This window comes from Sycon ciliatum, chromosome 11 (assembly GCF_964019385.1).
Source record: "Sycon ciliatum chromosome 11, ocSycCili1.1, whole genome shotgun sequence".
In the NCBI taxonomy this organism is placed as follows: Eukaryota; Metazoa; Porifera; class Calcarea; order Leucosolenida; family Sycettidae; genus Sycon; species Sycon ciliatum.
In genome coordinates, this window is record NC_088653.1 from 24,223,861 (window position 1) to 24,251,509 (window position 27,649).

General features: G+C 49.8%; 1 protein-coding gene across 1 annotated transcript in view; it reads left to right on the forward strand.

Moving 5' to 3' along the window:
- Positions 1-27,649, forward strand: part of LOC135827208 (uncharacterized) — a 76,710-nt gene that overhangs the window by 26,685 nt on the left and 22,376 nt on the right. Inside the window, exons 14-24 of the mRNA XM_065339737.1 lie at positions 3,236-3,402; positions 6,154-7,388; positions 12,507-12,853; positions 13,173-13,877; positions 17,694-17,914; positions 18,702-18,847; positions 19,386-19,564; positions 20,695-21,219; positions 22,419-22,613; positions 24,515-24,633; positions 25,548-27,588. Of these exons, the coding sequence (XP_065195809.1) occupies positions 3,236-3,402; positions 6,154-7,388; positions 12,507-12,853; positions 13,173-13,877; positions 17,694-17,914; positions 18,702-18,847; positions 19,386-19,564; positions 20,695-21,219; positions 22,419-22,613; positions 24,515-24,633; positions 25,548-27,588 (5,880 nt within the window). The remainder of the gene's footprint in view (positions 1-3,235; positions 3,403-6,153; positions 7,389-12,506; positions 12,854-13,172; positions 13,878-17,693; positions 17,915-18,701; positions 18,848-19,385; positions 19,565-20,694; positions 21,220-22,418; positions 22,614-24,514; positions 24,634-25,547; positions 27,589-27,649) is intronic.

Here is a 27,649-nt window from a genome sequence, read left to right on the forward strand (position 1 = left end):
CCCTGGATCTGGCCAAATGCAGCCAAAGCACTGCAGATAACGGTATTCTCGATCCAGATCGGGACATCAAAGATATGGAGTTGTAGTTGTTTGGTGAATGCAGGGCGTACAGAGAAATGGCTGTCGCCGATAAAAAACCCGTGCCCCAGCAGTGCGTCAGTCTGCGTAGCAGATAATAACGTTACCTTTGTGAGGTTGGAATTGGTGATCTGGACGGAGGCGACGTCCGTGTACCCTTGGGTAACAAGGGCCTCGGCTACATCCACTGTCTTGATACCGGCGTGACTGGTGAAAACTACGGTGTTGGCCTTCATGTCTTCTCGGGTAAGTGATTTCCATCGTGGCTCGCCATTTCGGGCAGCAGTACTAATGTTGCGCTCCATGGTTGGGGTCTGGTACCCCGGGTAAGCCTCAATCCGCAGAAATCTAGGGAAAAACTGGGAGCGCCAAAATCTGCTTCCTACTCCTACTCAACTGTTGTTGTTGTTGTTGTTGTTGTTGTTGTTGTTGTTGTTGTTGTTGTTGTTTCTTTATTTTACTTCACCATATGAACAGGCAAGACTGCCTTCTCACCGGGGCTATTGGCCCACGGCTCTCACAATATGATGAAAATGTTTAAAATTTGTATGAAGAAGAAAGGAACGGAAAAGAAGATGAAATGAAAGGAAAGAAAACAGTAGGTATTAATTTTATGAAGGGGGGGGTATGAAATGGGTATTATCATAGTTGATGAGAGAAGTATGATATCCAATGTTCTTGTTCTATAGACTATTTAGTACGGGCATTTCATGAGAGTCATGCATGGGCAAGGCAGAATTTGGACTAGGATAGAGGACAAGAACATAATTGATGAGCATTTGTTCAGGCAGAATCTGTGAAGAAGACATAGTAGGCACAACATCGGAGAGCTAGTTGAGGAGGGAGATAAGGTCATAGCCAGACAGCAATGCTTGAAACGTGTGGCGTACGTCGCAAGCACGAATATCAGCAGGGAGAGAGTTCCATGTGGTACTGCCAACAAAGGCGATAGAGCTACGGCCTGAGGGACCAGGTAGGAACGGCACTCTGAGCAGCTGGCTGACCTGACCACGCGTGACACAACTTCTGTCCACATCCGTGGCAATGAGGGAGTAGTAGGATTGGAACAGTGAGCTGGCTCTGCCATGAAGGCAGCGGAAGACGAAGAGAAGCAGACGTTGCACATACAGCTGGTGGAGCTGAGGCATTGATAGTCTGGCAAATAGGGGAGCAGTGGGGGTCCTTCTGGGGAGTTGGAAGATGGCTCGTATGCCAGACTTAGCAATGCGTAGCAGTCGATGCAGCAGCAGTTTGGATAGAGCGGGAAAGAAACAGTTTGAGGCATAGCAGAGCACAGACTGGATCATACTCATGTACCAGGCCCGGCGGGCATTGAGTGAAAGGCACCGTCCATGGCGCCAGAGCTGCCCGATTGTAGTATAGCAGTCTTGCTGGCAATAAAGTCCACTTGGGGCTGTGCCCATATGATGTCATGATTTGGTCACATGTGATCTTGTACCATACATGTTGCACTCTGTGGCTCTTTCTCTTGACCATGCTGTTTTCCTGGTCGCCTGAACTGCCCTTTTCCATCTCTGAACGTAGTAATATTAGGGAGGTTTCGCTCTACGTAATTACGTATTGAAATCCGTATGTCGTACACGCCGGGGAGCGGGGGCAACTTTCATACGTAAATCTCTCTACGGATTTCTGTAGGAAAGCTGTTTCCTACGTTGGGGCCTCCGTAGGACTTTTTGAAATAATTATTTTCGCATTTCCAGATTTATCCATGGCAAAGTTCAAGCCGCGCAAAACATGTGGTACACACACCGTACACCACGTGCAAAGTACGATGGAAAACGCGGTTTCGGTTCGTGGTGCATGCGGTGGGTGCATGCAGCCAACGCGTCTCCAAAGCAACACTGCATGTTTAGCAGTCGTGGAGAAATCACGTAGAGCGAAAACCCCTCAGCGCTGATCTTTACGTATGAAAATTCCGCGCAGTTCCTACGTTATTTTCACACGGAATTCCGTAGAGCGAAACCTCCTTATTGTTCTCCTGCTCGACATGTCTTTGGGTGGATGTGAACACACCGGCATGGTGCACTGAACAGCAGTCCTTGTACAGTAAACCCTGCCCAAACCGGATGCCCTTGAGGGGCGTAGCTGGTCCCCCTTTTAGGGGTGTGTGTACCCCTTGTGCCTGGCCACAAGTTCCCAGTTGACTGTGAGTTGCAGCACGGCTGGAAAAACCGCTCCCAGGAAGGACTTGAACCAGGTACCTCTCGTATCTTAATCATGGTCTTTGACCAACCCACTGTGCCTGTCTGGTTTGTTGTACTGTACTCCACCCATTCAGAAGTTGACAGAACCCACAGAATAACACAGAGTAGCACAGCCAGTGGTGGACAATGGCAAAGTTGGCCACTGCGAAGTCTGCTTTGCGCAGATGCGCACTAGGCCTCCACGATTGTCATGGCTGCGCACAAATCTCCCCCCAACATTCCTATTCGATGCACACATTTCTGTCTCTTTCTTGCCTGTGCAGATGAGTAACGATGAATCCGAGACCCTTGGTGGGAGGAGTTACTTTGGCCCGCCTCCACTTCAATCCGATATGCCACCCCACCCCCTCTCCCCCGGCAGTATCTGATGGTTCTGTGGTATTTAGTAAAAACTAAAAATAGACGAAGACACGTGCTTTCCGACTCTCTAATAGCCGTTGGAAAGTATAATAACTTCAATATCCTGCCTTTGCACATGATGGTGGTGGTGGTGCTATGCTGTCCATACGTCATGGAGTGTTTGTGGCACACGATTCGTTTTGTGTACATGTACATGTATGTGCCAGAGCAGATTTTTCATGTGTGTGTGTTTGTGTGTGTGTGTGTGTTTGTGTGTGTGCGTGTGTGTATGTGTGTATGTGTGTGTGTGTGTGCACGTGTGTGTGTATGTGTCTGTGTGTGTGTGTGTGTGTATGTTTGCGTGTGTGTGTGTGTTTGTGTGTGTGTGTGTTTTTGTGTGTGTGTGTGTGTGTGTGTGTGTGTGCGTGTGTGTGTGTGTATGTGTGTGTGTGTGTGTTTGTGTGCGTGCATGTGTGCCCACGTGTGTGTGTATGTGTCTGCATGTGTGTTTGTGTGCGTGTGTGTGTGTGTGTGCGTGTGTATGTGCGCGCACACGTGTGTGCTTCATTGCAATGTTATTGTGCGCCAAACAGGTCAGGCGCTCTACCTGGAGGTGATCCAGATCGGGCGAGTGCGCGATGGCACGGTGCGAGTGCGTGCCTACATGAGGAACACGACGGTGACTCCGCTGCAGTCGCGCAAGGCCGTGGCAAGCATGCAGAAACTCGTTCTCGCGCACGGACAGCTCACCGACACTCAGGTGCGTCAAACTGACAACTCCCTATGTCTGGGCAGGTCGGGTCCAAGCACCGCCCTCTAGTAACAGTTCATGAATCCGCCCAGTCCATATTCCTTCTCTGTTTTTTCTTTCCTTCCAGTTGCATCTTCCTTTCTGCTCTGTTTTACTTTCTCTTGTCGTTCGTCCCTCTTGATATTTGTACCGTGTTGTACTGTTGAGGCAACGAACTGAAATAATAAAAACCAACCCAAACCAACCAAACGCCCCCCCCCCCCCGTAACTAGGAATTGCCCGTAACTAAGGTCTATTGATTTATGTATGCAGTCAGATCTCGCTTAACCGCACACGTTCGTTTTCCACAAAAAAATATCCGGATAGGCGAGGGAACCGGATAACCGAACACCGGTTATGTTGGCTGCACTATGCGTACTGTAAATCTGTAACCAGCTATTTTCTTCCGCATGGCGAGGGATGCGGATAAAAGAGGACCGGATAAGCGACGTCTGACTGTACTTGCTATTGATGCAAATTTACTGCATGCAGGTGAACATATTAAGCCAATCAATAGTTTTTGGGATCTTTCTTCGCTGACTGACAACCGCTGTATTCAGTTGCTGTTCACTCCGAGTCAATAGCAACTGAATGGAGCGGTTGTCACTTGACAACCCCCCCCCTTTTTATTAATTTTACAATGCAGTTGCGTGATGTCCACCACTTTCTGAATGAATTTCTTCGTTGAAAAGCCAATTTTTGTGTCTCTAGATGGGTCAGGAAGATACCCGGTATACGGATGTTCCCGGATAAGGGGCATCCGGATCTCTGAAGTTTTACTGTACTGCGAGGCGGCGATCTTTTGCAAACATTTAACCTATGTGAGTGTTATATGGGACTGCATGGTCTCCATAACATGTTCTGCTTAGACGGGACCAAAAAAAAGGAGATTCCCGGGCCCTCCCGCACCAAAATCGAGCCAAAGCCAATTTTTTTAAAACATTTCATACATGTACAGTGTACAGTGAGTAGAGGATCTGTGACGTGGAGTCACACAAACCCGAGCTTGGATGACTCCCAGATGTACAGATCAGGGCCATCGTTGGCCGAAATATAGAAAATCTGAACGGGTAAACCGTGTACCTGTTGTCTGTAAAAAAATTGAATAAAAATTACCGGAAAATGCTGTTAAAAAGTTCAACATGGCATGCACATATTATAATATATATTATAGTTATGTACATACATGGGAAAAAAAATAAAAAATAAAATTCGCCCGCCCGCACCAATTTGACATGGGTGCTGCCCGGGAATCTCGATTTTATTTTGGTCTCGCCTTACCTAAACCGTGCACTGTAAGTCTACACATTTTCGGCCCATTCAAAATTCGGCCTCCCAGGGCTAAAACACATTTTGGCTGGAACAAATTTTCGGCCTGTATTGCTGCTGCCTGTATTGTATACACTGTCGCACTGAACCTTGAAAAACAAAATTTCGGCTGCAACAAATTTTCTGCCAAATATGACCAGGCCGAAAATAGCTGAAAATAAATATGCGCAGAATATTTGTTCACTTACAGTATAGTGTCCTGTAGCAGACATTCATTGGAGCGTGGCCGGGTATCGCCAACCAGAGCTCACCCACACGTACAATCTAGGAGGGAACACACGCAACTTGTCAGGGTTCTCGGCAAAGCGACACAGCGGGGCGCTGCGCCCTCCTCCACTTTTTGACCGCCCCCCCCCCTTTCAGAATGGATGCGCCACCCTTCAAAGTGCGAGCGCCACCCTTCAAAGTGCGAGCGCCACCCTTCAAAGTGCGAGCGCCACCCTTCAGAGTGCGAGCGCCACCCTTCAAAGTGCGAGCGCCACCCTTCAAAGTGCGGGCGCCACCCTTCAAAGTGCGAGCGCCACCCTTCAAAGTGCGAGCGCCACCCTTCAAAGTGCGAGCGCCACCCTTCAACGTGCGAGCGCCACCCTTCAAAGTGCGAGCGCCACCCTTCAGAGTGCGAGCGCCACCCTTCAAAGTGCGAGCGCCACCCTTCAAAGTGCGGGGGCCACCCTTCAAAGTGCGAGCGCCACCCTTCAAAGTGCGAGCGCCACCCTTCAAAGTGCGAGCGCCACCCTTCAACGTGCGAGCGCCACCCTTCAAAGTGCGAGCGCCACCCTTCAAAGTGCGAGCGCCACCCTTCAAAGTGCGAGCGCCACCCTTCAAAGTGCGAGCGCCACCCTTCAAAGTGCGAGTGCCACCCTTCAAAGTGCGAGCGCCACCCTTCAAAGTGCGAGCGCCACCCTTCAGAGTGCGAGCGCCACCCTTCAGAGTGCGAGCGCCACCCTTCAGAGTGCGAGCGCCACCCTTCAGAGTGCGAGCGCCACCCTTCAGAGTGCGAGCGCCACCCTTTAAAGTGCGGGCGCCACCCTTCAAAGTGCGAGCGCCACCCTTCAAAGTGCGAGCGCCACCCTTCAAAGTGCGAGCGCCACCCTTCAAAGTGCGAGCGCCACCCTTCAAAGTGCGAGCGCCACCCTTCAAAGTGCGAGCGCCACCCTTCAAAGTGTGAGTGCCACCCTTCAAAGTGCGGGCGCCACCCTTCAAAGTGCGAGCGCCACCTTTTTATCTGTGTGATAATTTCACATTTATGTTGTAGCACAGCGTAAAAGGGCGGAACAAAATGGCGTTAAAATCACAAATGTTTGGTTCCGATGACCCCCCCCCCCCCCCTATCAGTTTCGTTCTGGCTGTAATCTTTGTCTTCTGCAATGTCACTGTGTGTCGCTCGTACAGCGGGTCTCCTTCCACGACGTCAGCACACAGCAGACAATATTCTTCTCGCTGAAAGTGCCCGAGCTGGTACCGCCGGCATGGCTGCGTCCGTTCCTGCCGCAGCAGTTCTCCCAGCGGGCAAGCCAAGGACCTCACTCCGGCGAGAGTGGCAGGTCGAGCAGCCGGGGGACGGCCACCTCCCCGGGCAACCACGGACCTAACACCCAAGCAGGACCGGGACACAGCACCCAGAAACAGCCAGGTCCAGCAACGCAAAGCACCAAGCGACAGCCAAGACCAACACAGCCCTACGGTACACCAAGCAGCCAGGGCAGCAGCCATAGCAGCGGAAGCGGCGGTGGCGACGGCGGCAGCAGCAGCAGTGACGATGAGCATAAGTGTCCGGCACCGACGCTAAGCAAACACACGGAGCAGCAAATGGACCTGCTGGGCGTGTGTACGATTGTCGGTTTCAATTTTACACACCAGGCCGATCTGCTGTACGTGGGTCTGCTAGCATTCAATCTTTCCGCTGCGGACGTGTTGCTGATCGAAACATTCGTCAATGCAACGATACGTTACGTTCCGTCTACCTGGAACAACAACGAATACCCGTACTCCACATCCTATCCCGGGTATTCTCATACGGGTGACTCTGGAAAGGGACAAACTACTCCAGGGCCGAACGGATTCACCCAAAGACCGGGAGGATCCACCCAAGGACCGGGAGGATCCACCCAAGGACCGGGAGGACACACCCAAGGACCGGGAGGACACACCCAAGGACCCGGAGGACACACCCAAGGATCGGGAGGACACACCCAAGGACCGGGAGGACACACCCAAGGACCGGGAGGATTCACCCAAGGACCGGGAGGACACACTCAAGGACCGGGAGGATCCACCCAAAGACCGGGAGGACACACCCAAAGACCGGGAGGACACACGCAAGGACACACCCAAGGACCGGGAGGACCCACCCAAGGACCGGGAGGACCCACCCAAGGACCGGGAGGACCCACCCAAGGACCGGGAGGACCCACCCAAGGACCGGGAGGGTACACCCAAGGACCGGGGGGACCCACCCAGAGTTGGAACACATCGCCCTACGGATCAGGAGGAGATGGTGGTGGCAGGTCACAGGTAACGGCGACAGCAAGTCCTTACCACACATCACCTTACAACGATGGTGACAACGTCGCCGAACAGAAGACCAAGTGGCTGGTTTCTGGATGGCTACCCTTCCCAAAAGACATGTAAGCAATAACTCTCGGTGCAAGCTCACATCAGCAGGATTAGTTGGTGACCTCACGGGTCATACTCAAAGTTCAAGTGTCTTCTGTGTACCATTAAGAGTATATAACCATGTAGCTATATACTCTGTATACCATGTATACCATACATCCATGCATTCCCTACGCTGTACACCATACATCCATGCATTCCCTACGCTGTACACCATACATCCATGCATTCCCTACGCTGTACACCATACATCCATGCATGCCCTACTCTGTATACCATACATCCATGCATGCCCTACTCTGTATACCATACATCCATGCATGCCCTACTCTGTATACCATACATCCATGCATGCCCTACTCTGTATACCATACATCCATGCATGCCCTACTCTGTATACCATACATCCATGCATTCCCTACTCTGTATACCATACATCCATGCATTCCCTACTCTGTATACCATACATCCATGCATTCCCTACTCTGTATACCATACATCCATGCATGCCCTACTCTGTATACCATACATCCATGCATGCCCTACTCTGTATACCATACATCCATGCATGCCCTACTCTGTATACCATACATCCATGCATTCCCTACTCTGTATACCATACATCCATGCATTCCCTACTCTGTATACCATACATCCATGCATGCCCTACTCTGTATACCATACATCCATGCATGCCCTACTCTGTATACCATACATCCATGCATGCCCTACTCTGTATACCATACATCCATGCATGCCCTACTCTGTATACCATACATCCATGCATGCCCTACTCTGTATACCATACATCCATGCATGCCCTACTCTGTATACCATACATCCATGCATTCCCTACTCTGTATACCATACATCCATGCATGCCCTACTCTGTATACCATACATCCATGCATGCCCTACTCTGTATACCATACATCCATGCATGCCCTACTCTGTATACCATACATCCATGCATTCCCTACTCTGTATACCATACATCCATGCATTCCCTACTCTGTATACCATACATCCATGCATTCCCTACTCTGTATACCATACATCCATGCATTCCCTACTCTGTATACCATACATCCATGCATTCCCTACTCTGTATACCATACATCCATGCATGCCCTACTCTGTATACCATACATCCATGCATGCCCTACTCTGTATACCATACATCCATGCATGCCCTACTCTGTATACCATACATCCATGCATTCCCTACTCTGTATACCATACATCCATGCATGCCCTACTCTGTATACCATACATCCATGCATTCCCTACTCTGTATACCATACATCCATGCATGCCCTACTCTGTATACCATACATCCATGCATGCCCTACTCTGTATACCATACATCCATGCATGCCCTACTCTGTATACCATACATCCATGCATTCCCTACTCTGTATACCATACATCCATGCATTCCCTACTCTGTATACCATACATCCATGCATTCCCTACTCTGTATACCATACATCCATGCATTCCCTACTCTGTATACCATACATCCATGCATTCCCTACTCTGTATACCATACATCCATGCATGCCCTACTCTGTATACCATACATCCATGCATGCCCTACTCTGTATACCATACATCCATGCATTCCCTACTCTGTATACCATACATCCATGCATGCCCTACTCTGTATACCATACATCCATGCATTCCCTACTCTGTATACCATACATCCATGCATGCCCTACTCTGTATACCATACATCCATGCATTCCCTACTCTGTATACCATACATCCATGCATTCCCTACTCTGTATACCATACATCCATGCATTCCCTACTCTGTATACCATACATCCATGCATTCCCTACTCTGTATACCATACATCCATGCATGCCCTACTCTGTATACCATACATCCATGCATGCCCTACTCTGTATACCATACATCCATGCATGCCCTACTCTGTATACCATACATCCATGCATGCCCTACTCTGTATACCATACATCCATGCATTCCCTACTCTGTATACCATACATCCATGCATGCCCTACTCTGTATACCATACATCCATGCATTCCCTACTCTGTATACCATACATCCATGCATGCCCTACTCTGTATACCATACATCCATGCATGCCCTACTCTGTATACCATACATCCATGCATGCCCTACTCTGTATACCATACATCCATGCATTCCCTACTCTGTATACCATACATCCATGCATTCCCTACTCTGTATACCATACATCCATGCATTCCCTACTCTGTATACCATACATCCATGCATTCCCTACTCTGTATACCATACATCCATGCATGCCCTACTCTGTATACCATACATCCATGCATGCCCTACTCTGTATACCATACATCCATGCATGCCCTACTCTGTATACCATACATCCATGCATTCCCTACTCTGTATACCATACATCCATGCATTCCCTACTCTGTATACCATACATCCATGCATGCCCTACTCTGTATACCATACATCCATGCATTCCCTACTCTGTATACCATACATCCATGCATGCCCTACTCTGTATACCATACATCCATGCATGCCCTACTCTGTATACCATACATCCATGCATGCCCTACTCTGTATACCATACATCCATGCATTCCCTACTCTGTATACCATACATCCATGCATTCCCTACTCTGTATACCATACATCCATGCATTCCCTACTCTGTATACCATACATCCATGCATTCCCTACTCTGTATACCATACATCCATGCATGCCCTACTCTGTATACCATACATCCATGCATTCCCTACTCTGTATACCATACATCCATGCATGCCCTACTCTGTATACCATACATCCATGCATGCCCTACTCTGTATACCATACATCCATGCATTCCCTACTCTGTATACCATACATCCATGCATGCCCTACTCTGTATACCATACATCCATGCATGCCCTACTCTGTATACCATACATCCATGCATTCCCTACTCTGTATACCATACATCCATGCATGCCCTACTCTGTATACCATACATCCATGCATGCCCTACTCTGTATACCATACATCCATGCATGCCCTACTCTGTATACCATACATCCATGCATTCCCTACTCTGTATACCATACATCCATGCATTCCCTACTCTGTATACCATACATCCATGCATTCCCTACTCTGTATACCATACATCCATGCATTCCCTACTCTGTATACCATACATCCATGCATGCCCTACTCTGTATACCATACATCCATGCATGCCCTACTCTGTATACCATACATCCATGCATGCCCTACTCTGTATACCATACATCCATGCATGCCCTACTCTGTATACCATACATCCATGCATTCCCTACTCTGTATACCATACATCCATGCATGCCCTACTCTGTATACCATACATCCATGCATTCCCTACTCTGTATACCATACATCCATGCATGCCCTACTCTGTATACCATACATCCATGCATGCCCTACTCTGTATACCATACATCCATGCATGCCCTACTCTGTATACCATACATCCATGCATTCCCTACTCTGTATACCATACATCCATGCATTCCCTACTCTGTATACCATACATCCATGCATTCCCTACTCTGTATACCATACATCCATGCATTCCCTACTCTGTATACCATACATCCATGCATGCCCTACTCTGTATACCATACATCCATGCATTCCCTACTCTGTATACCATACATCCATGCATGCCCTACTCTGTATACCATACATCCATGCATGCCCTACTCTGTATACCATACATCCATGCATTCCCTACTCTGTATACCATACATCCATGCATGCCCTACTCTGTATACCATACATCCATGCATGCCCTACTCTGTATACCATACATCCATGCATGCCCTACTCTGTATACCATACATCCATGCATGCCCTACTCTGTATACCATACATCCATGCATGCCCTACTCTGTATACCATACATCCATGCATTCCCTACTCTGTATACCATACATCCATGCATGCCCTACTCTGTATACCATACATCCATGCATGCCCTACTCTGTATACCATACATCCATGCATTCCCTACTCTGTATACCATACATCCATGCATGCCCTACTCTGTATACCATACATCCATGCATGCCTTACTCTGTATACCATACATGTACAGTCAACTTGGCTAATAACGACTGCGGATATAACGACAATTCGCGAATAACGACAGAATGTCCATGCCCAGAGCAAAGTCCCATCCCACTGTAACACAGTCATATAATGAGACTTCGGGTATAAGGACACTTTGCAAATAAGGACACTTTTCTGATGCCCCGCCGAGAGTTGTTATACGCAAAGTTGACGGTATTGTAAGGATCACAGGATCACACGATTCGGTCACTCAGAGCACGAAGGTCAGAGGTTCAACTTGAAGGTTCGACGGATAGAGATAGAGAGTGAAATGTGAAAGTAAGAGCTTATCAAGGGCCTGGGTAACTATGGAAATGAATGTACTGGAGCGTGAATTCAGCTACCCAGGCCAACGGAAGAAACGGTTAGAAAAGGGAACAAAGGTGAGCACGAGAGTTTAAAGGTGAATATGAGAGTGTGAAGGTGAGTACGAGTCTGTAAATGTGAGTACGAGTGTGCGGAGGTGAGTACGAGTGTGTAAAGGTGAGTGCGAGTGTGCGGAGGTGAGTACGAGTGTGCGGAGGTGAGTACTAGTGTGTAAAGGTGAGTGCGAGTGTGCGGAGGTGAGTACGAGTGTGCGGAGGTGAGTACGAGTGTGTAAAGGTGAGTGCGAGTGTGTGCATATGTGAGATCGTGAACCTAACAGTATGCACGAAAACACACATTTGCCTGTGGCTGTATGTGCTTGTGTACATGTGAGTAAGACATGGTACCGTGCTCCTGCTCCTCAGGCAGTTATCTTGTGTGTATTGAACGCAATGTGTGTGTGTGTGTGTGTGTGTGTGTGTGTGTGTGTGTGTGTGTGTGTGTGTGTGTGTGTGTGTGTGTATGTGTGTATGTGCGTGGACTATCTTTACTGGGCTGTGGGGGGGGGGGGGGGGGGTCAAGTGACTTCCGCATGGGAACATGTGACTGCTGTGTGGGGACATGACTCTTACTTGTATTTGAGCACACCGTTCTTGCTATGCTGTGCGCTGTCCAGTTCTATTGCACACGACCGTTTCAAGTCGGAACCGCCCAGTTCCAGTGACCTGGAGAAGCTACTGAAAGCTTCCACACCGTACAGTGCTGCCTGGTCAGCACAACCCGGACAGTCAGGGGAAGTCCATTCTGCAGCGCAGCCATCGTGGTCCGTGCAGCAACCATGGAGCTCCAATAGCGCAGCAGGAGGAGGAGGAGCAGGAGGAGGGGAAGCAGTGCATAGCGATCGATCTGACTCTGGCATGGACGGACCGTGCCAACAATGGATGGACATGGCGCGTCTTCACGCCAGGCAAAGCAACGGTAGCTTGCCCCACCTGGACCCAGCACAGCTCTGTCAAAATATGAGTGAGTCTTTGTGAAACTTTTAGAGCTGCGCTCTGTTTGGTTGTTGAGTGAAATGTTTGTCGAGCAAATGCAATGTGCCACTCTCTCTCTCTCCCCCTCCCTTCCTCGTTCCCTCTCCCTCTCTCCCTCCCTCCCTCCCACTCTCCCTCCCTCCTTCCCTCCCTCCCTCACTCACTCATTCACTCATTCACTCGCTCTAGTTCTTCCCCCCCCCCCTCTCTCCCCGGTCTCACTCACTCATTCACTCACTCACACCTTCACTCTGTCTTCCCCATTCTCTTCCCCCTTTGTCTTTGTTGTTTTCTCATTGTTGTGATAGGTGGTGACAATTTAACAGTTTGTCAGACGTGCTTCCTCTGTGCCCGTGTGGAACGTCACGTCATTGACACGAACGTGGCCGACAACGTGCAGATGCTCCGACAGGACTACGGCCGAGCGCAGCACTTTTCCCTGTCGTTGCCGGGCACGTCCAAACGCACGCGTCTGTTCAACGTCTTCTCGCCGCGAGAGGACGTCGAGAAGGACCTGAACTGGATCACCGGCTCCACCGGGGTGCATGTGGAGATTGAGGACGGCGTTGACGGGCGATACTGGCGCTTGCTGTTCCCGGTGCCGTCGAGCGGAAGCGCTGACATTCCCACAGTGGTGGTCAGCGTGCTTAGTGACAATCACCATGAGAACAAGTCCGCCCCGGTCAACGCCGACCCGGGTCCTCTGTCCCCGCCCGGTGGCAACCGAACCGCGCCCTGGGGCAACTTCACCCATTTCCAGGAGCCTGGCAGGAACCTCAGCAGGCTATACCTGATGGACTGGCCAATGCATGTGGTTGACTTTGTCAGTAAAACCATGTGCAAGTACGCTCATGTTAACAAGACGCAGAGCGGTCAGAGAGCTAAGGATCAGCCCACTCTAAACCTCTCCTGGACTGGCGCACCATCTGCTTTCTCCATCGGACCTCAGTCCACGTCTGGAGAAGTGCTTAAGGCATTGCAGGCTGGACTTTCGTCACGGTGCCGAAGCTCAGGTATAGTGCCGTATATGTGTAGGTGTGTGTGTGTGTGTGTGTGTGTGTGTTCTTGTGCGTGTGTGTATGTACGTGTTTTTGTGTGTGTGTTTTTGTGTGTGTGTGTGTGTGTGTGTGTGTGTGTGTGTGTGTGTGTGTGTGTGTGTGTGTGTGTGTGTGTGCGTGGTTGCATGTGTGTGCATATGCGAGCGTGACTCGACTCGGATACTGATGTATTATAACGTTTTAACAAGTAAATTCCATCTTCCAAACTAATGTTGAACGACCAAGGGAACTCAGTTTTAGAATACCTAAGAGGAACGTGGAGAAAAGTGGTGTGACAATATCTGATTACTAGCTAAACGAAGCAACATGAAAGCCCAAAGTGGTGTAGTGACAAACGTGACAGGAACAGCCCCATAACGTGGGTGTACTGACAAACACAACACCAACGGCTGTGCAAGGTGGTAGAAGCGCAACACGCCTGCTCGGGTTTCCACCTGTTATTGTTTTTGTCATTACACTGCTACTTGTTATAGTGTGGACCCATCACATAGTATGTACAGTCAACTTTGCGTATAACCACACTCGGCCGGGCATCAGAAAAGTGTCCTTATAGTCCATCAGCCAAGAACTCAGAAGTCGTCAAATTCAAGCACCCTGTTGCACTTAGAAATCGAATACTTGATTTTGGCCTCAATGGGGAGTTTAGGTACCCTGTACACCGAATCCGCAAATAAAAAGAGTAAACGACTTGCACGCTCTGCAGGGGGAAGCCGACAAAGTGACCATTTTTGGCATTTCATCGACAGCCATTGTTGTGACCTAAACCCAATCTCCAATCAGTGCCATGCGCGTTTCAGGAATGAACTTTCAGATTTTTGTGAATTACGGGAAAAATCTTGCAAATCGAGAAGATTTGCAGTGTAAACCATTGCAGTTTCCATATTACATGTGTGCCTGGATTCAAATTACAATAAAATTGTTGTTTGCCTACTTGTAGAGTGTTGTTCCATTACACATCTCTTTCACTGTTCTATTTAATTGAGCATCCGAATACATACCTTCAGGAAGATTACAATGAGCTAGTATTGAACATCATCCACCTTCGGGTTTCCGAAGTATGCACCCCGAGTCATGTCAAGCAGGTTTGAAGCGTAGTTTTTACTGTTTGGCAAAAGTGATCTACGCTTCCACCCTGAATGGAATCACCCCGGGAAGGTCCTGATCCCTGGAAAAATAAGGAACCTGGAGAGCTAAAAGTAAGGAATCTGCGGCGATGGATGTTGTACATAGAGTGAATGCCCTGCAGTTCTCTTCTCCATTACGACCAACTAGCAAACGCCATGGCTCTGGATGCTGACAGCAAACAGTTGAAATAAAGGCAAGGCTGCTTTGAACATGTTGCAACCAGGTAGTAGTACAGTTACAGTTGTACTACTTCGAAGTACTATCTACCACACTCGAGATCACCCAAAGAATAAAGCGATTGAATTCAAAATCAAAAAAATTGTTGGGGATCGTCTGAAGCATATTCAAGCGAGGTACAGTCGGGCTTGATGACTGATCAAAGCCCTCGGGCTGGTCCCTTGGGCTTTGATCAGCCATCAATCCCTCTGTACCTCGCTTGATTATCTACTTGATACCAGTGTAGTTGCAAACAAGTAAGTACAACAATTGCAGTACAATAGTCATGTAGTTTTTTGAATTAGTTATTTGAAAATGGTGAGCATCTTCATCTTCTTCCCGGTGCGCATGTACACATATTTTTTGAATCTGTACGTGCTCCAAGCCAACTCACCTCTGCTCAAATCGACGGCGATTTATTTCGCGATTTTAGGTCGATCGCCACGGAAAACCACACCAAACGTTGACAAAACTCCACGTTTTTCACTGAAGACGCATTGGATGTCCTGATAAAACGGATGGAAACCTCGTAATGGCTGATGAAGAAGAAGAAATTTGTCGAACTTCCAAGGCGCACTGCAAAAGGAGTGCAAGAGTTTCGCCAGGGAAAGTAGGCAGGTCGGATTCAGTGATGCTTTTGCTGTCGATTGATGTCAGTTCCAGGTGTTCGATTTGTAAGTGCAACAGGGGACTCACTTTGGCACCACTGGCTGATGGACTATTATGCCCGAAGTCTCATTATATGCATTTAGAATCAACTCGTAAAAACTCCAAGTCAATCTCCCATTGACACAAACCTCGTTTATTGAACATAATCATATCCTATCCAATAAAAACAGTTCATAAAAACAGTTCATAAAAACAGCTTTTTAGGATCGGACCCAGTCCGCATAACCAAGAGAGCTAGCTCCCTTGGCTGCTGTTGGAATATGCAAGAATGGGCCTTCCAGATAAGGTCTAACAAGGAGCAGTGGCTATAGTTATGAAATGAACACCGGTAACCATGGAGACAGAGCACACTCTCATTATAGATACTGGTTATAAATAGACCGAATAAGGAAAATGATCTGATAGCCTATGAAGACTAAAAGAAATTGAACCAATGACAACAAATACTCGTCCAGCACACGGGTTGTCATAGCAACACAAATAACAGCTGTCCGCTAATTTTGTTGTTGGAGATTGAGTAGGAGTTTTTACTGGTTGATTCTAAATACAATAAATGCTCCGGCCTTGGGTTTATGACCAATAAAAACTAATTATAAAAACCTCGGGGGACCTCGGTTTTTATAATAGTTTTTATTGGTCATAAACCCTCGGCCTCCTCATTTATTGTATACACAGGTAGAATGGACGTTGCTCTGGGCATGGACATTCTGTCGTTATTCGCGAATTGTCGTTATATCCGCAATCGTTATTAGCGTAGTTGACTGTAGTCGTGTAGATATTGTGCTTAGTGTACGTGCAGCCACTACTAACTACTGTAAAAACGTGTAGTTTTAGTCAGTACCGCCGGTCAGTGCCGTGCAATGTTATCGCATGAGCTGATTGTTTAGTAACTGGTGGTGTTAGCGGACATTATAGCGTAACTTCTAGTTACTTGGTCCTTTTCTTTACTATACATTTACCCTTGGCTCTCCATCCGAGTCCAATTTTTGGTGCATTACAATTTCGGTGCCAGGGACCTGCCAGGTGTCAGGTGTAATGTAGAATTAGGTGACCAGCCTACCCTTCTCGTACAGTGTGTACTCTAGTGAATGTTTAAGTGTAATCTAAATCTAGGTGCCTGTTTTCTCTACTGAAATCACCGAAATTGAAGTCACACCGAAAATAACATGTTTCACAGCATGTGTTGTTGGCTGGTTGCAGCTCCACGCTTGGCAGCTGATGGTGTCACATTTGTCACTATGCACACACCAGTCTCTGCATAATAATTGTACTGTCCTGCACCTGTTCTTTGCTCTCAGATGTATGTTCTCACATTGCTGATTGGCACATTCCGTTCCCCTTGTTAGCTGTATCCCATTGGCCGGTCAACATCATTTCTGAAGAAGCCATTGCCATTGTCATTGTCTTGTTGAAATGATAAATATGTCAGTGGCCATCTCGAGTCTTGTTGCTGTGGGTTGCCTTTTGAAAATTATTCTGTTTGTTTGTTTGTTTATTTATTTATTGTTGTCTGTCTGTCTGCCTGTTTGTTTATTTGTTTGTTTGACTGTGCGTCTCTTTGATGTTGTTGTCGCTGTACCTCCTCCAAACTGAACTATGCTGCTGCTGGTGGTGCTGCTGTTGCTGCTGCTGCTGCTGCTGCTGCTGCTGCTGCTTCTGTTGCTGCTGGTGCTGCTGGTGGTGTTGCTGTTGCTGATGCTGCCACTGTTGCCGTCATCATCATTGTCGGCGTTGTTGTTGTCGTTGTTGCCGTGGCTACAGACTCGGGAAGCGTCCTGTTCGCTACTGGCTATGAACAGGCGTCTAGCAGCTCGTTGCCAAACGAACACGGCACGGTTGATGCTTCCGGCGGTGCCTTCTGTGGACAGTCGTCGGTTAGAGGTCCATCTTTGGGATACATATTCCAAGCCGGTGTTTCCAAAAGCCAGGCTGATGGCAGAACGGTCTCCGTGTTCCGGGCCAGCATGCGAAAATATAGATGGGTAAGCCGGAGGTGTTCAGGCGGTTTTCAGGTTCGTTCCATGTGTGCGTACGTGGGTGTGCCTGAGCGAGCATTTGTGCCCGCCGCGTGTATTTGTGTGTGTGTGTGTGTGTGTGTGTGTGTGTGTTTGTGTGTGCATTTTTGTGTGCGTGTATTTGTGCGTGTTTGTGTGTTTGTGTGAGTGTGTGTCTGTGTGTTGGTGCGAGCGCACGTGTGTGTGTGTGTGTGTGTGTGTGTGTGTGTATGTGTGTGTGTGTGTGTGTGTGTGTGTGCGTGCACGCACACATGCATGCATAGTGTGTTGTAGGGAGGGGAGAGGCAGGCGTAAAGGCAGTTTTTGGATTGATGCATGGACAGACAAACTGCATGCACATACTGTTTGGAATATGGGCATGAAAGTGAAGACGTCCAAAGTAAAAAAAAACCACACGACTTCTGGGTCAAACTGGCTGCACTGTGCTCATAGATAAATAGATTGTATGATGGGAAGGCACCTTGTATCCCATGCTGGTGTGGCCTCTTTCTGTACCGGGAGCGGGGCCCCCGACCGGAAGAGTCCCCCGACCGGGAGGGCCCGGGGCCAGTCATTACCAGTGCATGTGTCATCCTGCTGTGAAGGTTACCATGGTGACACCGCCCAAACATGTGTGAGTCCATACGTAACTGGCTCCAAGTGGACAGCAAAATATTAGTTTTGACATGGCTCCAGGCTGGCTGTGATTCCAGTGTATTTTCAAGTCCTGGCTTAATTAAAGGCTCTCCTTTTCCCCTTTCCTTTGGTTGGTCAGATCTGTGCAGCTTGGGTCAGTGATGCCAATCCTGGTACCTCACTTCACCTCAGCTACTCAAAGACACCCGAATGTCTGCCAGATAGTCAGTCCGATTGCGTCAAGTCGGTCACACTTCTCGAGCAGTTTGACGACACACAGGGAAAGTAAGTGAAATGCGAATGGCTCACTCCATAGTGCGAAGCACTTTGAAGAAGTAGACCAAGTCCAATCCCAGAGGACCTGCATAGAAACATTGTGATATTTTCAGATTGCGTCTGGCCTGGCTTCTAGCAAAAAAACACTGAAGTTCAATAATTTCTGAAGGAGCTGTTCTGTGTGTCTCTCTCCGTTAGTGTTTGACTTTGTCTTTTTTCTGTCTTTGTGTCTTTCTGTATCTCTGTGCCTCCGTGCCTCTGTTCACCTGTCTTTGTCTCTTTCTGTCTCTCTCTCTCTATCTCTGCCTCTCTGTTTCTTTCGCTCTGCTTCTGTCTCTATGTCTCCGGATGTCTTTCTCTGTCTCTCTATTTCTGTCTATCCGTCCGTCCGTCCGTCCGTCCGTCTCTCTCTCTCTCACACACGCACACACGCACACACACACACGCACACACACACGCACACGCACGCACACATACACACACGAACACCCCCCCCCCCCACCCACACTCACACAAACGTGTGCACGTACATGTACATATACAATAGATGGCGCTATGACTGCCTGAATATATTTGACGAAGTGTTCAAGGAAGACCTGGAGAAGTACAACAATGGTCTACCGGGATATGAGCTGCCACCGAATGGATACCTCCACAGCATCTCTGTCAAGAACTCCGACAAGTTTCAACTAGACGAGGTCTCCATTCGCACGGATCGCGGAGTCGGTGAGCATGTGCCCACTTGTGTGTGTATGTGTGTGTGTGTGTGTGTGTGTGTGTGTGTGTTGGCCCACGTCGGCGGTAGAAAGACTGCGCTGTAAAGGACCTCCGCTCACGAGACCTTGAAGCGGACTGGTACAGAGTGGCCTGTGACTCTCGCCCAGACTGGAGGTTGGCTTACACCTCGGACGCCCCGGATCCCCTCGTACCGGCACCGGTGACTTGTTTCACATGCGCCCGGCACTTCGCACGTCAGGGTGACTTCGCTAGGCACAAGTGCACGGCTGAACGGCAGAAGCTGGTTTCGGAGCAGAGAGGTGCATGTCAGTGCCCTCAGTGTCATCGTTGGTTCCGGAGCCACGGAGGCTTGGCTGTGCATCGTTGCTCCGCTTCTACCTTGTGCCCAGTACCGACCGAACCAGCTGCTGTTGTCACCGGTGACACTACCGCTCAGAGGTGCTGCAATTCTCACTGCGGCACCTGCAATCGTTGTTTCCACTCAACCCAGGGACGTAACCGCCATCGCTGTTCAACGCACTGCCACCGACCAACGGCCAGAGAACGGGACAAGTTCTCGCATATGTGTATCTGCTCTCGCCGGTTCCGACTAGTCTCGCATCTGGAGTGCCATCGGGTGGCGTATTCCTTCTCTCTCTCTCTCTGCTGCCTCTCCGGGGCCCACGTGACCCTAGTGGTAGTGGCTCTACAGGACACGACAGGTGTGTGTGTGTGTTTGCGCGTGTGTGTGTGTGTGTGTGTGTGTGTGTGTGTGTGTGTGTGTGTGTGCGTGTGTGTGTGTGCGCGCGTACACACGAGTGTGTATGGGACGACCTAGTGTTTGAAACAAAATTGCTTCCCGCGGTTATTTCCCCATCTCGACTTCAACTCACAGGGCACGGCCGCAGATGTGTAGCATGGCTGGTGCATGTCATGCATGGTCATTATGTGCATGCTAAACTTAGGTCAACATTTTAGGGGGGGGGGGGGGGGGGGCACGTGCCCTATGCGGGCTATGCGCCTGGATACACGCAGCGTAGCAGGAACCTGATCAATATCAAGCTTTCTTCAAAATTCTCATTCACAGAACTTCCCTCTTTTGCTTCTGCTTCTGCTTTTCTTATCTCTTTCGTTTCCAGTTCAACAAATTGAGGCTGGTTATCGGCCAGGTGGTGAGGCGTTCCGTTCATTCCAGGTAGCCAAAGCCACCACGTCCAGCCCGCCACCCTCCGGCACTTCCATAGACTTTGACATCACCGTGGAGACGTCCAACTGCGCTGCGTTGCCTAGCGATGGAGTGCCAGCGCTGGTAACCATGCACCAACATGCGTCACGGGTGGTCCATGCTGGTGGTGGTAGCAGCGTGAGTGGTGGTGCTGCTGGTGGTGCTGGTGGTGCTGGTGCTGGTGTGAGTGGTGGTGCTGGTGCTGGTGGTGTGAGTGGCAAGGGAGGCTACAGCACACCAACTGGATTTCAGCCGTACCGCGCCACCACTACAGCTGTGCCTTCAGCCGTACTTCCAAGGCAGCAGCAGCAGCAGCAGTATGCTGAGAGAGCAAGCGATAGTGCCTCTGCTGGCGCACTGGCATCTCCTCCGGGCATTAAGTTATCGCGGCCCGTCAAGGCTATTAATCCGTACGGTTACTTCATTCTTTCATATCAAGGTATGTTCAATACATCTAGGCATTTTGTATTACTAAAAGCCATGTGGTGCACGCAATGGGAACATGCAGCAGCCATGGCGGTGGGGACCAGGCGCTACGTCGACCAACTGATCTCGCCATCGTCACGCTCTGGATACACCATATGTACATGTAACGTTACGACCTTCCCTATTCACGCGGAGCCAGCTCCTGAAGGGTGGTACAGCCCCAGGTCCGCTACAGGACTGATTATCCCCCACGCCCAATTTCAAAATCCTGGAAGGATACATTTCTAGTTCTACACTTGATATCTGTTTGTTTCAGCTACATATTCCTCTAGCAGTAGATATTACACGTAGCACAATAGACCTCATTGGACGAGAAGAACAGTTTTGGAGGGAGAGCCTCTAGCGAGGAGTATATTAGGATCGCTTATTGCTAGTACTTTGAGATCATGATTTAAAATATTAGTGCATACTGAGCAGCCCATGAGCAGCCCATGAGCGCTGGAATTGGTAAAAACTGGTACAGCCATGGCCGCACCAGCCGCACCAGTGGCGCCGGCCCTGTTCACACACACACACATATCGAAGAACATCAGTTTGGCTTAGAGCGCATGGACGGTGTACCCGATGATTGCCAAGCGTGGAAAACTCTGAGTTGCAACAAACCATGTATTTGAATTGTTGTGTCCCCGTTTATGCACCAGTGACTTAAAGAATGTGTCGTTGAACAATGTGTATGAATTGTGCGCAGTGGTGTATATTCAACGCCACACATAACAAAGTACCATGCAGTCTTCCACCGTGCAATGCCAGCCTCAATCCATGTGACAGCGGAGAGCCGAGAGCTGAGAGCTGATTATACAGGACCGGCGGAAGCAGTTTTTGATTGTTCCGGCCATACCCTAGCCTTTCATACAGTTTGTGTATGATATGGAGGGTAGTCACATGACTTTCATACAGTTTGTGTATGATATGGAGGGTAGTCACATGACTTTCATACAGTTTGTGTATGATATGGAGGGTATACACATGACCTCCTCAGCAGTAAACACACATTGCTTGCCAAAAAGTTGGTCCGGTCATGGCTGGACCAACCGCACCAGTTCCGCCGGGCTTGTGAGAGCTGGGAGCTGAGAGCTGCTTGAGGAGCCTTCACATCGTAAGTTGTGTTCGGTATGTGACTCCGCTGCATTAACCCTTTCTCTTTCCCTGCAGGCAACTTATCCAAGCCGATACCCGTCGGTGTGGACACGGACAAGCTGCAAGCGTATGTAAACCTCGTGCCCGGTCTCGAGGAGGTTGTGGTGAAGAGGGCAGCCGGCATTGATGACTGCTTCAACCGGACGTTCTCTCTGGAGTGGAAGACGGTGGGAGGGTACAAGCCGCTGCTGGGAATACAGTACTTGGATGGTGAGGACAGTTTGCAATACGTTATTGTCACGGTGGCCTGTGGCCAACAAGAGGAGAACAAACAGAATACAGATCGGGGATTGGGGATGAAGAGATGAAATGTTTTCGCTGCGCACTGTAGTGCGTTTCAAAAGTCCAGACCTCTGGGTTCAAAAAACTGTTGGACCAGCATCTACATTGTATACCACATAAAATCTGTGATCACTTTGTGCATAACAATTTCAAAATTGGACGTTTTTCAACCAACCCCATGGAAATGTATGTGAGAACAATTGCGAGAGCTGCCTGAGCAAAAGTCCAAAAATTTCTCCATAAGCGGAAACCAAATTTTAATTAAAGTTGGTTGTTCCAACGAGGAACACACTCTTCTTGCCAAGCTGGACACTTGACTGACCCACGACTGTCATCCGGAGCACACGAGGAGCACGTTGCACCTTCCACTCGGCAAACCTGCAAGAAAGCACCACTCCCTGCTCAATGCACAGTGTTTCGGGGAATTCATTCCTCATCAGTTAAGCTTGAGTAGGCTGAGGAAGATTGTGCCTGAAAAGTGAAAGAAAAGTAAGTAAAAAAGAAAATTATCGTGTCCGTTCCCGAAGGGAACTCAGGGCGGCCGCTAACACCCGGTAAACCCTGGCGGCAGATGCAGCGCCTAACGGTGGGGGTGAGTGGATACGTCTCACAACCACTGGCACAAGTGCCGAGAACGACCCCATAAGCTGCGTTAGCTGCATCCATGCATCCTGCATACATGAAAACTTGAAAAGTGAAAGGCACCACTTACACACTGCTCTTCAGGCCAAACCATCACCAGGGATACAAACTTTACAGAGACGCTTTGTTTCCGGCGCGACAAATACCTCGTGAAGCCCCAGGTAGCAGCGTGAGTCAGAGTCGCTCATGGAGTTGTGCTAAACAGACGTTGAGAGCCAGTAGCTATTCACCGTAATGCTGTCACCTCCAACAACAAGTCGCACGTCCGCGTGAGGGACAACGATACGAATACAACAATACATATTGTTGTCCCTCACGCGGACGTGCGATTAGTTGTTGGAGGTGACAGCGTTGTGAATAGCTACTGGCTCTCAACGTCTGTTTAGCACAACTCCATAAGCGACTCTGATTCACGCTGCTACCTGGGGCTCTACGAGGTGTTTGTCGCGCTGGAAACAAAGCGTCTCTGTAAGTTTGTTTCCCTGGTGATGTTTGTGCCTGGAGAGCAGTATATAAGTGGTACTCTTCAGGCACAATCTTCCTCGGCCTACTCAAGCTTAACTAATGAGGGGTGAATTCCCCGAAACACTGTGCATTGAGCAGGGAGTGATGCTTTCTTGCAGGTTTGCCGAGTGGCAGGTGCGACGTGCTCCTCGTGTGCTCCGGATGGCAGTCGTGAGTCAGTCAAGTGTCCAGTTCGGCAGGAAGCATGTGTTCCTTGTTGGAACAACCAACTTCATGACTATTGCCGCTGAAGTCGCAACTTATAAGTTCAAATTTTAATTTTTTCGAAAAGTGAAGTCTATACTTTGGAAGCGCACTATAAAGCAGTTGTTAGCGGCTAGTGTAGAGTTTGTCACTGAGGTTGGTGGTATGCTCAACTTCACATTCTCACAATCCGGTTCTCTTCTTTTGAGCTGGGCGGACTTGGTGTTGGCCTTGCGAGGGTGGACCTATTTTCCATAAACCGTTCCTCCAGTTCCTTGCTTACCTGTGTGCGTGTGATTGTGTGTGTGTGTTTGCTTGTGTGTGTGTGTGTGTGTGTGTGTGTGTGTGTGTGTGTGTGTGTGTGCGCGTGCGTGTATGTGTATGTGTGTGTATGTGTGTGTGTATGTGTGCACGCATGTGTGTGTGTGTGTGTGTGTGTGTGTGTGTGTTTGTGATGTGTTACATTGAGTACCTTCCAGGTAGCCAAACCAATGTGCAGGTGCGCGCTGGCTACGACTCTCCACACGCCAGAGAAGGCTCCCTGAGCATTGATCCCATCGCCGCGGACATGCTGCAAACACGGCACACAACACCACAGGTACTTCGAAGTATAGCAAAACCCGTGACTAACGACCACCCCTTGGGGCCAGAGAAAGCGGTCTTTAGTGGCAGGTGGTCTTTAGTTAGAGGTTTGCACCGCACAACCATAATATGAAGATGAGACCGTCCGTGTCTGGCAAAGTGGTTTGTAGTACCAGCCTGGTCACTAGTCACGGTGGTCTTTAGTTACAGGTTTTACTGTAGTACCAGGCTGGTCGCTAGTCACAGCGGTCTTTAGTTACAGGTTTTACTGTAGTACCAGACTGGTCGCTAGTCACAGCGGTCTTTAGTTACAGGTTTTACTGTAGTACCAGACTGGTCGCTAGTCACAGTGGTCTTTAGTTACAGGTTTTACTGTAGTACCAGGCTGGTCACTAGTCACAGCGGTCTTTAGTTACAGGTTTTACTGTAGTACCAGACTGGTCGCTAGTCACGGTGGTCTTTAGTTACAGGTTTTACTGTAGTACCAGGCTGGTCGCTAGTCACGGTGGTCTTTAGTTACAGGTTTTACTGTAGTACCAGGCTGGTCGCTAGTCACGGTGGTCTTTAGTTACAGGTTTTACTGTAGTACCAGGTTGGTCGCTAGTCACGGTGGTCTTTAGTTACAGGTTTTACTGCAGTACCAGGCTGGTCGCTAGTCACGGTGGTCTTTAGTTACAGGTTTTACTCTATCTGTACTTAGCCGGCAAGACTTTGAGCTTGGAGCATTCCGTGGTTAGACTGTTTTGCCGTCAGGATGGGCCATGCTTGAAAACGTGACGCAGGAGAGATTATCTGTCTGTATGTCTGTATGCATGTCTGCCTTTCTCCCAATGGAAAACTTGTCCATCGGTTGATCGGTCTCTCTCCCTCTCTCTTTTCACCCTCTCTCTCCCTCTCTCTTTTCACCCTCTCTCTCCCTCTCCCTCGCAGGTGATTGTGAAAGTCGGCGGTACACCAGCGGAATGCTTCAGCGATGACTGTTCGTTCGCACCGGACATCTCCTCCACGCCCAGCATAACCGGCGTGACCCCATCGTACATTGAACCTGTCCAGGCCAGTGCAGTGACCCCATCGTACATTGAACCTGTCCAGGCCGGTGCACAGCCAGTGGAAATCAACATCCAAGGCACCGGGTTTGGCGCTAACAGCACCAACGTCAAAGTTTGGCTGGCAGCTCATCGAAACACATCCGGGGGACATGGACCGGGCGAATATGATGACCATTCGGAGTACACTGCTAACCCATTTCTGCCGTTGCCATGCGTTACCACCATGGTCACGGACTTTGATATTCTCTGTCAGCCGCCGGCATTGCTAGCGGCCGGACTGTACGATGTGCACGTCACGGTACTCCCGGCCGGGGTGGCGCTGCGCAATATCACATCGAGTAGCGCCAGCTTTGGTGCAGACGGCCCTGACCTGCGTGCCTGGGTGAATCTGACGTCTCTGCATCCCTCGTCTGGACCGATTGCCGGCGGTACCTTGGTGACAATCGTCGGCGCCGGTTTCAGTGCTGTTAAAGAGGAGGTCGGTGTTGTCATTGGCAACACAACCGTTCAGCCAATCAGTGCAAACTGGACGCACGTGCTGTTCGAAACGCCCCATGGCGGTGACACGGCAGGGCCCACGACGGTGTCCGTCACTGTGAACTCGGTGGAAGCGCGGCAGGCCCTCAGCTACCACTTCAACGACACCGCCGACGACGTCGTGATCGTGAGCGGCGTTTCGCCCGCCAGCGGAGCGGTCTACCCGGGAACGCACTTCACGGTGCACGGCAAGTTTGCACGCTCCTGCGTTAGCTACTACGTCAACGAGACCGCGACGGAGTACATCGTCGTCGCCAAGGACGACGGTTTTGGTGACCAGTACAGTGGTAGTGGTGGTGGCGGTGGTGGTGGCAACAACGATAGCGTATCGGACTTTGCAAGTGGCAGCAACTACACAGGAGGATCGTGGAACGATACCGACTCTGGTTTCGGCTCTGGCAATGACACCGTGTCCAATAGTAGCACGTTCTCCAATGCCAGTAGTAGCTCGGGTGATGGTGGCAGTGGTAGTAGTAGCTCTGGTAATGGCGGCAGTGGTAGTGGTAGTTCGGGTAGTGGCAGCATTGTCGGCGGTAGTGGCTCGGGGCACAAGCAGTGGGTGGAGCGCACACGCCTGGTGGAGCGCCGCAACTGCTCGTTCATCGTAGACCTCGGCGGTGGGTCGCCGAGGCCGTACGTCGCCGTGGGTGACTGGCTCTGTCGTATCTACGACGTGGCGGAGCACTCTCTGTACTGCGTCGTCACGGATAAAGCCACTCCGCTGTCGTCGAGGGAACAACAACAACAGCTATCACCACAAACCAGTGGCAGTGCAAACGAGAAAAACCAAACGGCGGCGTACTTCCCGAGCGAAGGCAGCAGCTCATACTCCTCTTACAGCACCGGCTCCGACAGTAAGCAAACGCATGGGCAGGGGAAAAGTTCGGAAACGTTGAAAGTACGCGTCGTTATACCGGGTGTTGGGCAGAGCGTGTGCGGACGCGTCGACACAAGACGAAACAACACGTCGTTGTCGAGAAACGACAGCAACCCACAGAGCAACAGCAGCGGCTCACATAGCAACAGCAGCGGCAGCACTACAATTGTGTACATCCCCTGTCGCCATGGTCGCGATGCGTCCGCTCCGGATGACTGCTCCACCTCTTGTGTGTTTCACTCCACCGCTCCCAGCATGTCCGGCATCTCTCCACGCACGGGATCCATTCTCGGCGGAACTCTGCTTCGAATCCATGGCAGCGGGTTCCCGACGGACAAACGACTCGTCAAGGTTACGCTCGGCAGCCTTCGTTCTACCGGTGCCGCTGATAGTCATGGCAATAGTGGCGTTGAATGTCCGATAGTGGCGGCGCAGCATGACGAGATCACCTGCAGGACCCCGCCGCGCAAGACGCACCACATCGTCACCAACACCGGCAGACATCCAGGTATGCGTTTGGTCTCGACCTCTCCTCAATTCTATTGGCTGTCTTGACATGCTACGGTGTG